General features: G+C 42.0%; 1 protein-coding gene across 1 annotated transcript in view; it reads left to right on the top strand.

Moving 5' to 3' along the window:
• WDR70 (WD repeat domain 70) overlaps positions 1–15,026 on the top strand; it is a 369,233-nt gene that overhangs the window by 350,227 nt on the left and 3,980 nt on the right. The window contains exon 17 of the mRNA XM_088454999.1: positions 4,853–5,015. Coding sequence (XP_088311125.1) covers positions 4,853–5,015 — 163 coding nt within the window. The remainder of the gene's footprint in view (positions 1–4,852; positions 5,016–15,026) is intronic.

Genomic DNA, 15,026 nt, shown 5'->3' on the forward strand with positions numbered 1-15,026 from the left:
TCCAGAAATCCGAATGTCGTGGATCCGGACAGATCCGAGTCGCGGTTCTGATCTCCTGAAGAGATCTGGACAGATCTGAGCCACGGTTCGGAATTTGGATTTTAAATCCGAATATCGGGTTTCGGATTCCAAAAATTACATGATTTTAGCTGTTTTTAAATGATTATTATTTTTATTTTATTTTTTTAAAACCAAGACACGTGAGGATGGTTTTGCAAAACCAAAACAAGATGAATCCGGATCCAAAACAGGGGGGTCAGCGCACATCTCTAAAATAAACAATTCCCATCAATCCCTACACGAGTGGTGCTTACAATCCTTAACAAGGACACACAAACTAAGGTTAACTTTGTCAGATGCCAATTTACCCACTAGTTGTCTTTTGGAATGTGGGAGGAAGCTCCCTGATACTTTGGGAGAACATTTAAACCCTGCACATACAGGACACTGATCAGACTCAAACCCATGACCCCAGCCCAGTGAGCTGCCAATGCTAACTGTTGTGCCTCTGCTCTGCTACAAACTTGTGTTTGTTACCTATTTAACTTTACAAAGAAGCTATAGATTAAATTGATTCTATTATTTATTTTGTTGTTGTAATGAATCATTTGCAGACTGCTCTCAAACTTGGTCTCGGCAATGCACTTGTTCCTGTGTGGCACTCCAGCAATCTGCTTGTAATGTTATAAGAGTTACCCGACATGATTTAGTGCATCTCTTATGGTGTAACCTGAGAATTGGTGGTGAAAGGTGCATTGACATACAGCAGGTTGACAGCATATATCACATACGGGATAAGGTCAGAATAAACAAACACCGCCTGCTCCTGTCTGCTTCTGTGTTTATACTGATATATCTGTTAGAACTGTGGAACAGATCTCAGTAGTATGTTAAAGTGCAGTAGTTGAGGATTGTATAATGTAGGTTGATAATTATTTAATGATGATCCATTTATATTACCTTAGTTGCTTGTACGTACTTTTGCTCTGATTTACTTAAGTGCTCTTATTTTTCTTTACGCCCCATTTCACTAGTATGGTAGTTTGACAGCAATCCTCCCTTACAGTAGAAAGCACATCCTATAACTATACACATCAAATGATTTGAGCATAGAAAATGGACGTTTTATGCGGCAATTTCATATGGTTCATGAGATTCAGAAAATGTACATAAAAATAAAAGCTGTAAATCTGGTGACATTTTAATAGCATGACACAAATGTCGGAAGCCATTTTGAAACAAGAAATGACTGCAAGATAAATGTATAAAGGAAATTCACCAGCTGACTGGCTGGTTAGCTGTCCAATCAGGTGTCCCTTTCACTACGCACCTCTTCTGGCACTTTTTAAGACTTTCCCCATTCATGGATTCCTCTGTGACTTAATTCTTCCATTCCACGGTATTCTGTATTCCCACCAATAAACTATTTAACAGTCTGCTAAGATCTGTCCCGCCTCCTACATGCATGCGCAGTGGGAGCCTGGGCGTGCGCTGCCCCTCCAATGGCTCCCAAACTGCTAGAGCGACAGGACAGACTCTAGTCTTTGGGATGGCCATCGACCATTGATGGCGGAGACCCAATGCTTTCCACCATCGATGGTACAGAGCTCCTCAATGTTTTTTTCTTCTTTCTACTTGGCAGGAGGACACGGAGAATAGCTCTACCTGCAAAGCCCTGTCCCTACCTCTAAATGGCCCACTGCACAGTGTGGTTGCCCTATTGATGGTTTCGTACCATCGAGATTAACCACCAGTGGTCGCAATCATGGTTAACTCACCGATGGCCATCCCTGCCTAGTGAGAGAGGAGGGCTACCTGCCGGGAACGTAATAGTATGCAGCTGCAGAGGGGGCGGAGCAGGACTGTGCGGAGAAGCAGGGGACGATGGGGGCGCAGTGGGACAGAGGGGGTTGCGGGACAGGTTACAGCAGCAACATATGCCGGGTCGCACTACTAGTAATAATATAATTGGGTTGGGTATTGATTTCTCATATGAAGGTATGGAGGATTTTTTTCGGCAACAGCTACCTACCCTCCAACATGGCCCGTTCCATTAGGCACAAAATGCTCTGCTCCTGGACTTCCCTCGTAAGTTATGATTCCAGGCACCTGTGTTGAACTAGATACTTGTTGGGACAGGTGCAATTATAAATTAAGAGGGAAGTCCAGGAGCAGAATATTTTGTACCCAAGGGAACGGGTCATGTTCGAGGGTCTGCAGCTACAATGTATACAGACATGTTCTTACCTGGGTAACTTCCAGCAAGTACCTATTTGTATTGTCATAGTAACAGACTCCAGATTTAGGGGGAAATTTATCAAGTGGAGGTGTCGCCCCTAGCAACCAATCAGATTATAGCTATCATTTTATAGAATGTACTAGATAGCATCTAATGGAAGTCAGATGTCATGTGATACAGGTCGTCATGTCAACCACAGGATGAAAACAGGAATGGGAGAACGACTCCCAGTAGCTTTTCATTTTTCCTTTTAACCATTGCCCAAAGCCAGAATACAGCCACTTCCATCACTCCAATAGGATAGATGGAGGAGCAGGCTGTAAATACATGACATTAATATCATTGTCATGTAACAGCATTAGGAAATGACTGATAGTACAGTATGCATTCCCGTTATGTGTTAAATATCAGTACAACATTAATCACATCACACTATTACACACAGAGACCCATTTACAGTCTTCACTCAAATAGATTTTTTTTTTTTTTAAATTGGTCAATAAATGGTTATCTCAGACATAATTTCTGATTAATGACTTACACCACATAAAACTATTATTCAGAACTTTTAATACTTTTTCAGACCAAAAATAAACGTAACCACACTTGTTGAACAGCAGCAATCATTGTGGCCCTGACTGATGGCCCTTTCAGAAACTCGGGGCCATTCTAAGGTTTCTTGACATTTGTGGTTACGGGAGACTTGAATTATGCAATTCAGCTCCAGCGGCCACGCCCAGCTTGGGAGAACGTGCAGGGCCCACCAAAACAGATACGTAATTCTAGATCTGCTCCACTCTTTGATGCCAAGTGCCAAAGGAAGCAAGTGTTCAAAAGAATGCCTTAATAGAGATGTCTGTAATTACTGGGCTATATATAGCGCCGCTCGCTGTGTGTGAGTCAGAAGGAAGTTGTAGAGCCCTGGAGACTGACTCTTCTACTCATCCTCTATATGGCAGACATCCAAGGCAAAGCAAATAATATTAATAGCCCCTTCTCATATTCTTATGTGAATGATACAGGTGTAGGGAGCTATAAAAAGCCCTGCCACGTTGGTCCTTGCTGAAAACGCTGCAGCTTGCTCCACTGGTAACAGGACACTTGGCAAAGGTCATTAAGGCCGCCGTCTTAATATCAATTTGCCATTGCACCGGACAGAGCCGTATCATTATAATGACCATCTGTCCTAGGCATTTTTATTACATGCCCTGTATTAATATTGGTGTACCCACAATGTATCCATCCCTATATTTATAATCCTCTCCCTCATTGCTTTTACTGGGAAAATAATAGTATCTTCCAAAAAAACTGAATAGGAAATTTAAGAACATATTAAGAAAAAAGGTTTTAGAACATGAAAAATGAATAGCGAATGGTTATCTGATAATCTTCTGAAAGAGCCATGAGACTTAAATTCCTGCTCCTGCCTGTAATATTGTTGCTGTCCACACTCACCGATATGTGTGTAAATTTTTAATCAGCTTAACAGAAATAACGATATTTGCATGAAGATGAAAGTGTAAGGGAGGTATTTTTCCCTATGCACACCCTACATCCTTCCATTATGCTGACTAAGGTGGATGCTATTACAACTTCTGCGCATGAATCTGAGACTCACTGCACAAGCGCCCCGATGGTTACCGCCGAGCGATACGTATTGAAATTACTGGAGATCCATGCAATTTCGAAGGCGGTGGCTAATGGCGGTAAGCGCGTTGCTGTCAAACACTCCGTCTAAAGACGCAGTTCCATTGACATTGGCGGCCGTAGGCCCATGGACATTCTGCGCCTGCCAGGTGCACTGTCCTACGGTGCGGCAGATAGATCCACCAATAGCGCGCCTTTGTATGCACATCGGTGGATTGGCGATAGGACGCTCATTTGCCACGGCATTACCATACAGGCGCGGTAGCGGCTGCGACCAATTTTTTGTCGGCACTGTGAATATTTGACAAGTATTTAAACATCTCAGTGTAATTTTTTAAAAAGGGAGAAGGAGGAAGAGGATTGGCTTTCTGCCAGGCGCTCTATAGAGATTATCATAAAATATAACTATTATTGAATTAGTATACAATTAAATGCCTCACCAGTGAAATATAAAAAATGATATGATCATTTTAATATTTCACTGGTGAGGCATTTACCTTTATACTAATTCAATAAAAGTTATATTTTATGATAATCTCTATAGAGCGCCAGGCAGAGAGCCAATCCTCTTCTCCTCCTCCTTTACACATTTAAGAATATTTATTGATTTTGGCAGTAACCCCGCATAAGTACTTTTATTATACATTGCATAGAATAATTGAGGGCTTGATATTAAATTGTTGAAACTTACTAGTGTCCCCAACCCTCATTTATCTATAATTTTTTTTAAAGGTAATCTTAAAAGTGGTGTAATATTTACCAGATAATAATTTTCTTTGTGAATATTGTGCTTAAAAAGGATTGCTTGTAGTGTGAGAACCTACATTTCAAGTATTGTCTTTTTCAAGTCGTGTTATAATGATTTTCTACAGAAATAAAAACTTCTGTGAGCTTGGCTCATTGTCTTATTGGCTTAATAAAAAAAAACACATTTATAAATAATTGTTTTCTTCTCTCTACCTGCAGGTCGGGGTGGGCGCGTGGGCACTCACGGTGGTACCTTGTCTTCGTTCATTGTGAAAAACATCGCCCTGGATAAGACCGATGACAGTAACCCTCGGGAAGCTATTCTGCGCCACGCGAAAGATGCTGAACAGAATCCGTATTGGGTGGTGCCAGCATATTCTGTGTAAGTTTCTGGTCTTACCCAGAATGCTTCATGACTGCGCAGGGGATTGGGGACAACCGCAGCATAATCTACTTATCTGTAAATCATTAATATCAGTCCAACAGCAGTCTGTCCTCCGGCTTTTAGGAACAGGTACTTCTTTCTTGATCCATGGTCCAGAAAAAAGCAAGCGGGCTTCTTGTAGACAGATGGTATAGCGAGCGCTTTAGTACAGGTGCTTACTCCTTATGCCAGGGGTGGGCAAAAAGCTGTCCTCCAACTGCTGTGGGACTACACATGCCAGCCTGCTCTGCCACAGTTTTGCTATCAGGACATGCTAAAACTGAGGCAGGGCATGCTGGGATGTGTAGTTCAACAGCAACTGGTCTCCCCTGCCTTACATGTTTAATCCGAAATTATTTTGTCAGAGAAGTCCTGGGGGGCTGTTATTAAGAACTTACAGGAGAGCTTCTCATGTTGAATGTGTTCTATTTTATTCTGTATTGAAAGGTGTTTATACATATTGCCACTTTACTATTTTTCTGCCCATAAATACCCTAAGTAACCTTCAGGAACGTAACTAGGGTAGTGCGGCCTGTGCCATCACAGAGGGCACCGCAGGGCAGGGGGCGCTGTTTGGTCCTGTCATTTTTCCTGTTTATTATCATTTGTAGCTTCCTCTTCTTTTATCCCCAGTATCTCCTGGCCTCCCCTATCTCTTCCTTGGCCCTTCCCCATGAGGCCATGGCCCTTTTTCAGGTGCACTATCTTATGCCCCTATTTAAAAAATGCTTTCTCTGGCACAGGGCACCAAAAACTCTAGTTATGGTTCTGGTAACCTTAACCATATTTTCAGGACCAATAGAGAGTAGTTGGCAAGAATGAGATATAAAGAAGGCTTGAGCATTCTGACGTAATTTCGATATATTGTAATTCAACATATAAGCCTGGTTCTTGTTACCTCTGGTACATGTATACTTTTATCCGTAAAGATTATTCTAAAGAGGAATGGCATCACCATTGGCCGCTTCCCTTCTATGTTTTTCTTTTTTAAGATTAATTGCCTTGAGGAACAAAAGGTACATCACTGGGAGGCTGACGCCCATAAAGAAATGGGGTGACTTGTCCAGGCCTGTTCATGGGGTGACTTGTCCAGGCTTGTTCATGGGGTGACTTGTCCAGGCCTGCTCTGTATGGAACCATGAACAATTGGAGCTTTGGGGGCACGCTGCAGCCACTATGGGGATTCATGCGAGTCTTCCTGTATTTTTAAAGCAGCAATAATTTTAAAGGCAAAGACAGCTTGGACATAAGCGCCCATTACTCGATAAATAATGATGAGTATACAGTCCTTTCATAGTTTCTATGATGGCAAGCTGGCCAATGAGGATTCCACCACCTGCCTTATCTAGGTGTCCAGTTAGAAATATTGATGCACTAGTGACTAGAGGTTTTTAACGTTCATTATGAATTATTCTGAAGCCTGATTAAATCACATTTTATTAGCTTAGGTAGTGGCCAACTCCATCATATATTTAAAGATAAATGGCCTCCATATTTTGCGTTATGTGAAATGAATAATCAATTCACAAAGACAGGTTTAGGCAATAAGAGGAATACAGAATGTTTGCAAAACCAGCTTACAAATTGGAGGATGAAACTTAGCATACAACCATTTGAGGGGGCATCTTTAATGTGCGCGTTGCAACCTTCCAGCAATATGCAGAATAATTACTTTGCCCTTCACATAATTGTGATATTCTGACGAATACGGGAAGTGTAAAGTCTTGATTGACATGGCTCAAAATAATTTAGCTTACAGTATATCGGGCCTACACCTTATGCAGGAATCACCCATAGGGGCCTCTGTGACTTGGATTTTCTGCATATTTACTCTCTGTTTCTCTGTTGTGCATTCACCAGAAGATGAATGCAGCTAAAACGCTTGCCAAAATAGTCATCAATAAATCACTAGGACACGAGGTGGTCCCCACTGCATGTTTGCCAAGCTCCTATTGTAGGTGTTTTTATTTTGTCACATTTATTTCATCTAGAGCAATAGTAAATCTGTTCCGTCAGTAGGTGCAGTTTCGCTTTAGCCCTTCGAGGTGGCACTTATTATTTTTATTATCACTTGCCCTCTTTCTTGCCCGCTGGTCCTGGTTCAGGGTTAGAGCTGGTTGGTGCATACAGATCAGAGGCAGATCCCAGGAAGGAAGGGGGGACTCCCATTGGTATTGGATGCACTCATTTGTTTTCCTAACAGATGTCCCTGTGCTGCAGCAGAGTAACCAGACAAGGGTTAACCTGGGTGCTCATGCAGAATTGATGTGCATTTATTTAGCCACATTTAACATGTCTGACAATAGCTGTCAAGTTCACATGCTTCTAGCTATTGTTCCGTCTGGCTGACATGCACACACATCAACATGTGTATCTCCTCCTGTGTAAGCTAATAGCACTTCGGGCCTTTATCCTGCCCACATCAAGGCGCGGACCCTTTCTCATCCCCCCCGGCTACGGTCTCTTAACAAGAGGCTGTAATGCAATCAGCCCACGTGTGGTGCGGCAGCCCTCCTGGGATCGGTGTCTTTTAAATCTTTCATGACGGTAACATTGCAGGTGTCATGAATGTAATCTAATAAGCATACGACTATGAAGATCATAGTGAGGACTCGTATTACGTTACCTTTGTGTCCTTGCTTATGGGAGTGTGTTTCTCATAAGTGTTAAGGAGTGTGATAAATAAGTTTAGTCACCTGGATATAACTTATATAACAATGTTCTTATCGGCATTTTGCACTTTTTACGCTGTATAATAACTGTTATAGTGTGAATTTTATTTTTATCTATAGATTTATATAGTGCACGCAGCTTGGTGCATCGCTGTACATACAGAATCTCCCAGGCACAGGTGATGTGGTATACAGGACGTGTCAGCTTCACAAGGAGCTGACACTTAGGATTGCGATCCAGCCAGAGTTCCATTGCCATTGTAAATCAGTGCATGTTACCCTACGCTACTTATGTATCTGGTATCTCTACATGTAGTTGTGTTATTATTATTTTCCTGGACAGCTATAGGTCAAGGCACACAAGGCTAAGTACTGTTGTACCTGTATGCCTGGAGGCCTTGGAACGTAAGTCATAACAGAAAAAGAACCCCAGCCTAGGGTACCACAGTTCAGTTTGCTATATGTGTCTTACCGGGGGATGAGAGGCATAGGCCATCATGGTTCAGGGGGCCAGAAGGATGGTTTCATGTTTACAAAACAAAAGAAAAATGTGCACATTGGTTGGTGCCAGCCCCACATGTACCAGTCACAGCCATAGCAGAGGTAATGTGAGGACAGTTATTATTACAGTGATTTCACCAAAACTAGTTATAGTATGTGTGTGAGATAGATATGAGATAGACAGATGGAGAGGGAGGGAGGTAGATTAATGTGGGTAATAGATTAGTATACAATAGATTAATATGAGATAGATTAATGTCAGATAGATAGATGTATGAGATAGGTAGATATGTTCATTTGAGATAGATAAATATGAGATAGGTAAATAGATAGATTATTATGAGATTGATAGATTTATTCCCATCCATTCATCCACAAGAGCATTGGAGAGATGGGGCATGGATGTTTGGGGACTAGGCCTGGCACGCTGTCAGCATTCCAGTTCATTGCAATTGTGTTTGATGAGGTCAGATCTCTGTGCCAAGTTTGGCAAATAATAATTTTTTTGATGGACCTGGCTTTGTGCATGGTGGCATAGTCATGCTGCACAAGGAAAAGGGCCATCAAATACAGCCTCTGACCTTTATCCCTCACCAGACTTTACTGTTGGCAGTACACATTCAGGCATCTTCCAAACCCAGATTCATCTGTCAGACTGCCAGATGGGGAAGCGTGACTCGTCCGTGCAGAGAACGCATTTCCTCTGCACCAGAGACCATTCTACTAAGCTCCTAACTAACTGTTCTTGTGCTCACCTTACTTACAGAGCCAGTTCTTGGTCCCCTCTTCTTCTCTCTTGCATCTCTCCCTTATTGATCTCATCATCTTCTTTGGCCTACAATAACGCCCTTATACTGACTGTCACAAATGGCTGTATTCAGCAAAATACTTGTGCCTACCAGGTCTGTGTGTCAGCTCTTTCCACTTCTGCTGTAAGGACAGGCGCACATTGCTTCTGACTTCTATGGTCACCTGATCACTGCCGTCACTTGAAGCGGGATGTTCAAACCTGACTTCCCTATTTACGCGCTGCTTTGGCTGCACGTGGCTGCCAGAGTATTGGGCAACCATGTGCCCTGTAGGTAATCTCCTGGCATCCTCCCCTTGGCCCTAAGCAGTGTAATAATACATTTGCTAAAAGATGCATCTAAAAACATCATCATATCTCATAGGTATCGGCAAAATTCATATGCAGTGTAATAATAATATACGTTAAAACGATGCTTCCAAAAGGTACTGTATCATAAATGCTTCTATCTGAGGGTGCGTTTTTTTGGGTATAATTTAGTTACAGAAACAGGAAGAAATCAGTGAAATCATTTCAGAAATGAATAAAATAGAGTATGGAAGCTATCATAAGTTTTGTAACAAATTGTAAATTTAAGTGAGTGCCGCCATCTTTTTTTCACAGTTCCGGGCCCTTTTTTTATATATAGTAAAAGAGCTCTGATTATCATCATATATCATTTGTATTCAGTGATGTAAAGATAACTATATGGACAAAAGTATTTGGACGCCTGACCATTACACCAACAGGGTCTGTAATGACATTGTATTCAAATACATATACTTTAATATGGAGTTGGTCCCCCTTTTGCAGCTATAACAGCTTCCACTCTTCTTGGAAGGCTTTCCACAAGATGTTGGAGTGCTTCTGTGGGAATTTGTGCCCATTCATTCTGTAGAGCATTTATGAGGTCAAGCACTGATGTTGGCGGAGAAGGCCTGGATTGCAGTCTCCGTTCCAGTTCATACCAAAGGTGCTTGATGGGGCTGAGGTCAGGGCTCTGTGTGGGCAAGTCAAGTTCTTCCACACCGAACTCTTCAAACCATATCTTTATAGTCCTTTGTGCACTGGGGCTCAGTCATGTTGGAATAGAAAAGGGCCTTCCCCAAACTGTTACCACAAAGTTGGAAGCATAGCATTGTCCAAAATGTCTTGGTATGCTAAAGCATTAAGATGGCCCTTCACTGGAGATAAGGGGCCTAGCCCAAACCATGAAAAAAGGCCCTATACCCTTATCACTCGTCCACCAAACTTTACAGTTGGCACAATGCAGTCAGGAAGGTAACTTTCTCCCGGCATCTGCCAAACCCAGACTCACCCATCGGACTGCCAAACAGAGAAGCGTGATTAGTCACTCCACAGAACACGTTTCCACCGCTCCACAGTCCAGTGTCTGTGTGCTTTACACCACTCCGCCCGACTCTTGGCATTGGACTTGATGATGTGAGGCTTGCATGCAGCTGCTCAGCCATGTAAACCCATTCCATTAAGCTCCAGACACACAGTTTTTGTGCTTGCATGAATGCGTTTGGAACTCTTCAGCTATGGAATCAGCAGAGCGTTGGCAACTTTTACACACCATGCGCCTTAGCAGTCGTTGACCATGTTCTGTGATTTTATGTGGTCTTCCACTTTGAGCTTGAGTTGCTGTTATTCCTAAACGCTTCCACTTTTTAATAATATCACTTACAGTCGACCGTGGAATATCCAGCAGGAATGAAATTCACGAACCGTTCTAGCACAGTACAGTACCACGCTTGAAGTCACTGAGCTCTTCAGAACAACCCATTTTGTATCACAAATGTTTGCAAATGGAGACTGCATGGCTAGGTGCTTGATTTTATATACCTGTGGCAAGTCTGATTGAAACACCTCAATTCAATAATTAACAGGTGCGACCAAATACTTTAGTCCATATAGTGTATCTAATTAGTTAATATCTTATGCCAAAACTGTGCTAAGGTTTCCCATTAGGAACTAAGGGCCTGATTCAGACCCGCTCGCGAGCGCTGAGCGCTCGCAAGCGGGTCAATGTTGCCCTAGTGCGCATGCGCACGATGGAGGGAGGCGTGCTGTCGATGGTGAGTGACAGCACGCCCCCTTTGGTGGGCGTGCTGGGGGCGTTGCTGCCCAGACGGAGGCGTTCCCATGGGAACGCCTACCATCTGGGACCGGCCCCACTGACATCACTAGTGATGTCAGTAGGAGTGCTTTTGGCTCTGATAGAGCCAAAAGCACTCCTGGGCTTGCAGCAGCAAGACCCTACCGCAGGGTCTCGTCGCAAGCCCGATGGTCGCGATGGTCTTGACCATCGCGACCATCATTTTGGCTGCTCGCTATAGCTGTGGGTGGTCACCCACAGCTATGTGAGCGGCCAAGAGGCCGCTCCAAAAAGGAGCAGGGACGGCCCTGATTCAGAGCGAGCTCTCTGTCAGAGCGTCCGGCTCTGAATCAGGGCCTAAAAGCCTTAAGAGCACGATGCAAATTGGTAGTTAGGGACCCAAAATCCTAAACTCATCTGTTTTGGAGTAGATCTGACACTTGTCTTGAAAGTTATTGATAATCCTACTTCATGGTGGAGATAAAAACACTAAAGATGTTTTCAGCAGAGCCGTCAAGCAAGATTCGGGGGGAATATATCAAACATTTTAAAAAGTGGAGAAAATGCCCATGGCAACCAGTCATCTTCAAGCTATCATTTATATGTCACCTTCTATAAAAAGAATGTTAGATGCTGATTGGTTACTATAGGCAACTTATCCACTTTTCTGTTTGGAAAGTTTGATACACCTCCCCCTCAGAGTTCTTTCTCCTCTGCTGTCTTTGGAACTAAACTATGGTACTGTATGTTCTCCAACCTCCAATCCTCAAGGATTGTCAATCCATCAGTGATAAAACTATTGTCCTTGATACACATGCGACTAATGGGAGCCATCCCAAAATCTGCCTGTTGACAGTCCTGCAGCCCTGTTATATGATTGTTACTGAGGTTCTGAAAACCAGAGCCACAGAGCTGCCAGGAACTTGAGGTGAGTATGTTTGTGTAGGATGTAATTTAGAATCTCTGTTATACATTAAATACATTTTAATCTCAATATTGGTCATGTGCACCCATATACACTGTAAACAAGCCCTTCCTTTTTTACTGTATTATCCATTTAGTGGACAACATTGCAGCCGTTGAATACCAATTAAACCTAGAATTGTTCATCTTATAACAACCTATATATATTACGTTTGGCACAATCAGGGGGGTTTCTTAGAACCGAGATACCCCTCCTGATAGACCAATTTTTTTTCTGAGATGGAGAAGTGCAGGCAGGGTCCCATACGTACAGAGTATGTGCACTTCAGTTACATCCCTCTGGTGTTAAAACACAGCATGCTGTACCCGGGAATTCTCAACATGCTGTACCCGGGAATTGAACTTATAACCTCATACACCTAAGTCAGACACATAATACATGAAGCGATTTCCTCCTGCATAGGAAGCCTGGTAGACACACACAGCAACACACTACAGACATCTGCCTAGCTGACAATTACAAGCAACTTCATTTAGTTACTGTAGATTGATCAGACTTAATATGCAGGAGCAAATAGCTACATGTGTTAGGTGCCTGACTGTAGTAGGTGCGGTTGAGAGTTTGAGTCCCAGGTAGGGCATGCTGAGGATATGTGTGTTTTAAATTCAGGTGTATGTAACTGAATGACATGATAAGGTGCGCACAAATCACATTATCACTGATAGCTCATATACAGTAGTATAGTTTACCATATTGCAGGTTAATTATGCACCAGAGCTCACAGACTAACGCTGAAATGTAAGCGTCTGCAGTGGCCGGTTGCAGCTGATCATTAGCCTCCTCGAGAACCTGCAGCTGGATGAAATTATATTACAACTCTGGGATAGCAACAGGCTACAGGCGCAGGAATTGGGGATATTCTCCAGAATGGCATGTTCCCAGTAGTGGATCCCCATGGTTCTGCTGGTCAGAGGGAAATGACTTTATTGCACAAATAAACATTTTCAGTCAAGTTCTTCAGTGTTGTTCCTATCCCTATACTTCTGAGATTCATCATTTTGTTAGTTTTAAACATAACATTATTTTTTTTTTCTAAAAGAACATTAACCAGGCATTCCAGGAGTACTCTGATCAGCTAGGCATAAAATAGTGCATTGATTTGTAGTTACATGGAATTTGATGAGTCGTAGTCCTGATCCCTATCTTGTTCCATGCTGTAATTGTTTGACCTTAGTTGCATTTGTATGATAACTATTCATACTGGATGTCAGGTTCTGGAGTCATAACCATGACTGATTATCTGCTTTGCCTTTCTCTGTTGTTGGCTCAGTGACACAGAAACCACAATTTATCCTATTTAAATTGACCCATGACTACATGTAATTTGTAGCCTTTATTCATAGCATCAGCTGGTCTGATTCATTCAGATTCCATAAAGCACAGTCTATGCATCACTATGTTTACATCATGTAAGAGTCAGGTTAGTGTTTTATATCATATCTAGCATCTATGCTGTGAGTCATTTTTATGTTGTATTTTTTGTTTTGTTTTGTCTTGTTTTGCTTTTAACATTATGATTTAAAAATTCCGATTTCACTTGCCAGTTTTAGAGGCATACTAATTATTTACCGCTACCGATGTTTGTCTACAACCGAAAATAATAATGAAAGAGGGACTGTTGCGCATTTGTTCTTAGAAAGAAAGGGTGGGCGAGATATAAATAAATATGTCTAATTTGAGGCACTGCGCGGAGCTCTGTACCCATCTGTTTTATCTGTAAGGACATATTATTTTCCAGCAACAGTACTTGCGTAGTTTATTTGGGAATCGGCCTGGAGTATATATTAAAGAAGTAAAATGGAGAACAGAGCAAATTGACAGCAAGCACATATGTAATAATTAAAATGTGTATAATATCTATATTATACCAGACTGATCTTACAAAGCATCACAGGTAAACTGGAAGGGCACTACTCATATAAACTCATTACCCAATTGTAAAGCGCAACGGAATATGCTGCGCTATATAAGAAACTGTTAATAAATAAAATAAATAAATTACCAGGCGATAAGCCTCTATTTTATACTCTTTACACAACACTATAAGGGAGAGAGGTTGGTGTTGTCCATAGCAATTAATGAGATTGTAGCTTTCATTTTTCTAGTACATTTTATGAAATAATAGCTGGAATCTGATTGGTTGCTATGAACTCCACTTGTTGTCTTTAGAAGATTAAAAAATCAAGGTCTTAGGGGCTTATGTATCAATAATTGCAGCACTGTTGCAATTATTAACTGTCTGTATTGTGACAGACTTTGTCATTCTAAAAAAAATTCCCCTTCTATGTACTAAGTGTAACTCCAGAAAAGAAAGAAAGCGTTCTATTTGGCGCACAAATGAATAAAATTTGACCTTTATTAAATACAGTTAAAATATATAATCTAAATCAGTGAAATATTTAAAAAATAAAATAAAATAGGTGTATAAAGAGGTGAATACAGTGATTTAAAACCCAAATTGGCAAAGGGTGTGCTTATTGTTACACATTAGCAGCTATATTGTTTTGGGATGTAGTTGACATCCCGGCACGCACAAAGTCGGCGCTCACAAGCCCGGCGCCGAAGGGTCAGGGTCCCGGCTGCAGAATCTCGGTGGCTGTGATACCGAAGGTACAGTAAGTATTAGGGGTTAGGTTTAGGGATAGGGGTTCGGATTAGGCACTAGAGTGAGGGTTAGGGTTAGGCTGTGGGAGGGGAGGTTAGTGTTAGGCAGCGGTGGGGGAGGTTTAGGGTTAGGCTGCAGGAAAGGCAGTTTAAGAGAAGGGTTAACTTATTTACCTGCAGTTGTCGCTATGCCGGCGTTGGTATTGCGACCACTGGCATTGTGTGCGCCAGGATCACGTACCCAGCCCAATGTATTGGGTATCAGTTGATGTAATTGTAGAAATCTAGTTCAGATCTTTAGATCCCTGTCCTATGAGAA

Source organism: Taudactylus pleione, unplaced genomic scaffold (genome assembly GCF_031769625.1).
Source record: "Taudactylus pleione unplaced genomic scaffold, aTauple2 ptg000639l, whole genome shotgun sequence".
Taxonomy (NCBI): Eukaryota; Metazoa; Chordata; class Amphibia; order Anura; family Myobatrachidae; genus Taudactylus; species Taudactylus pleione.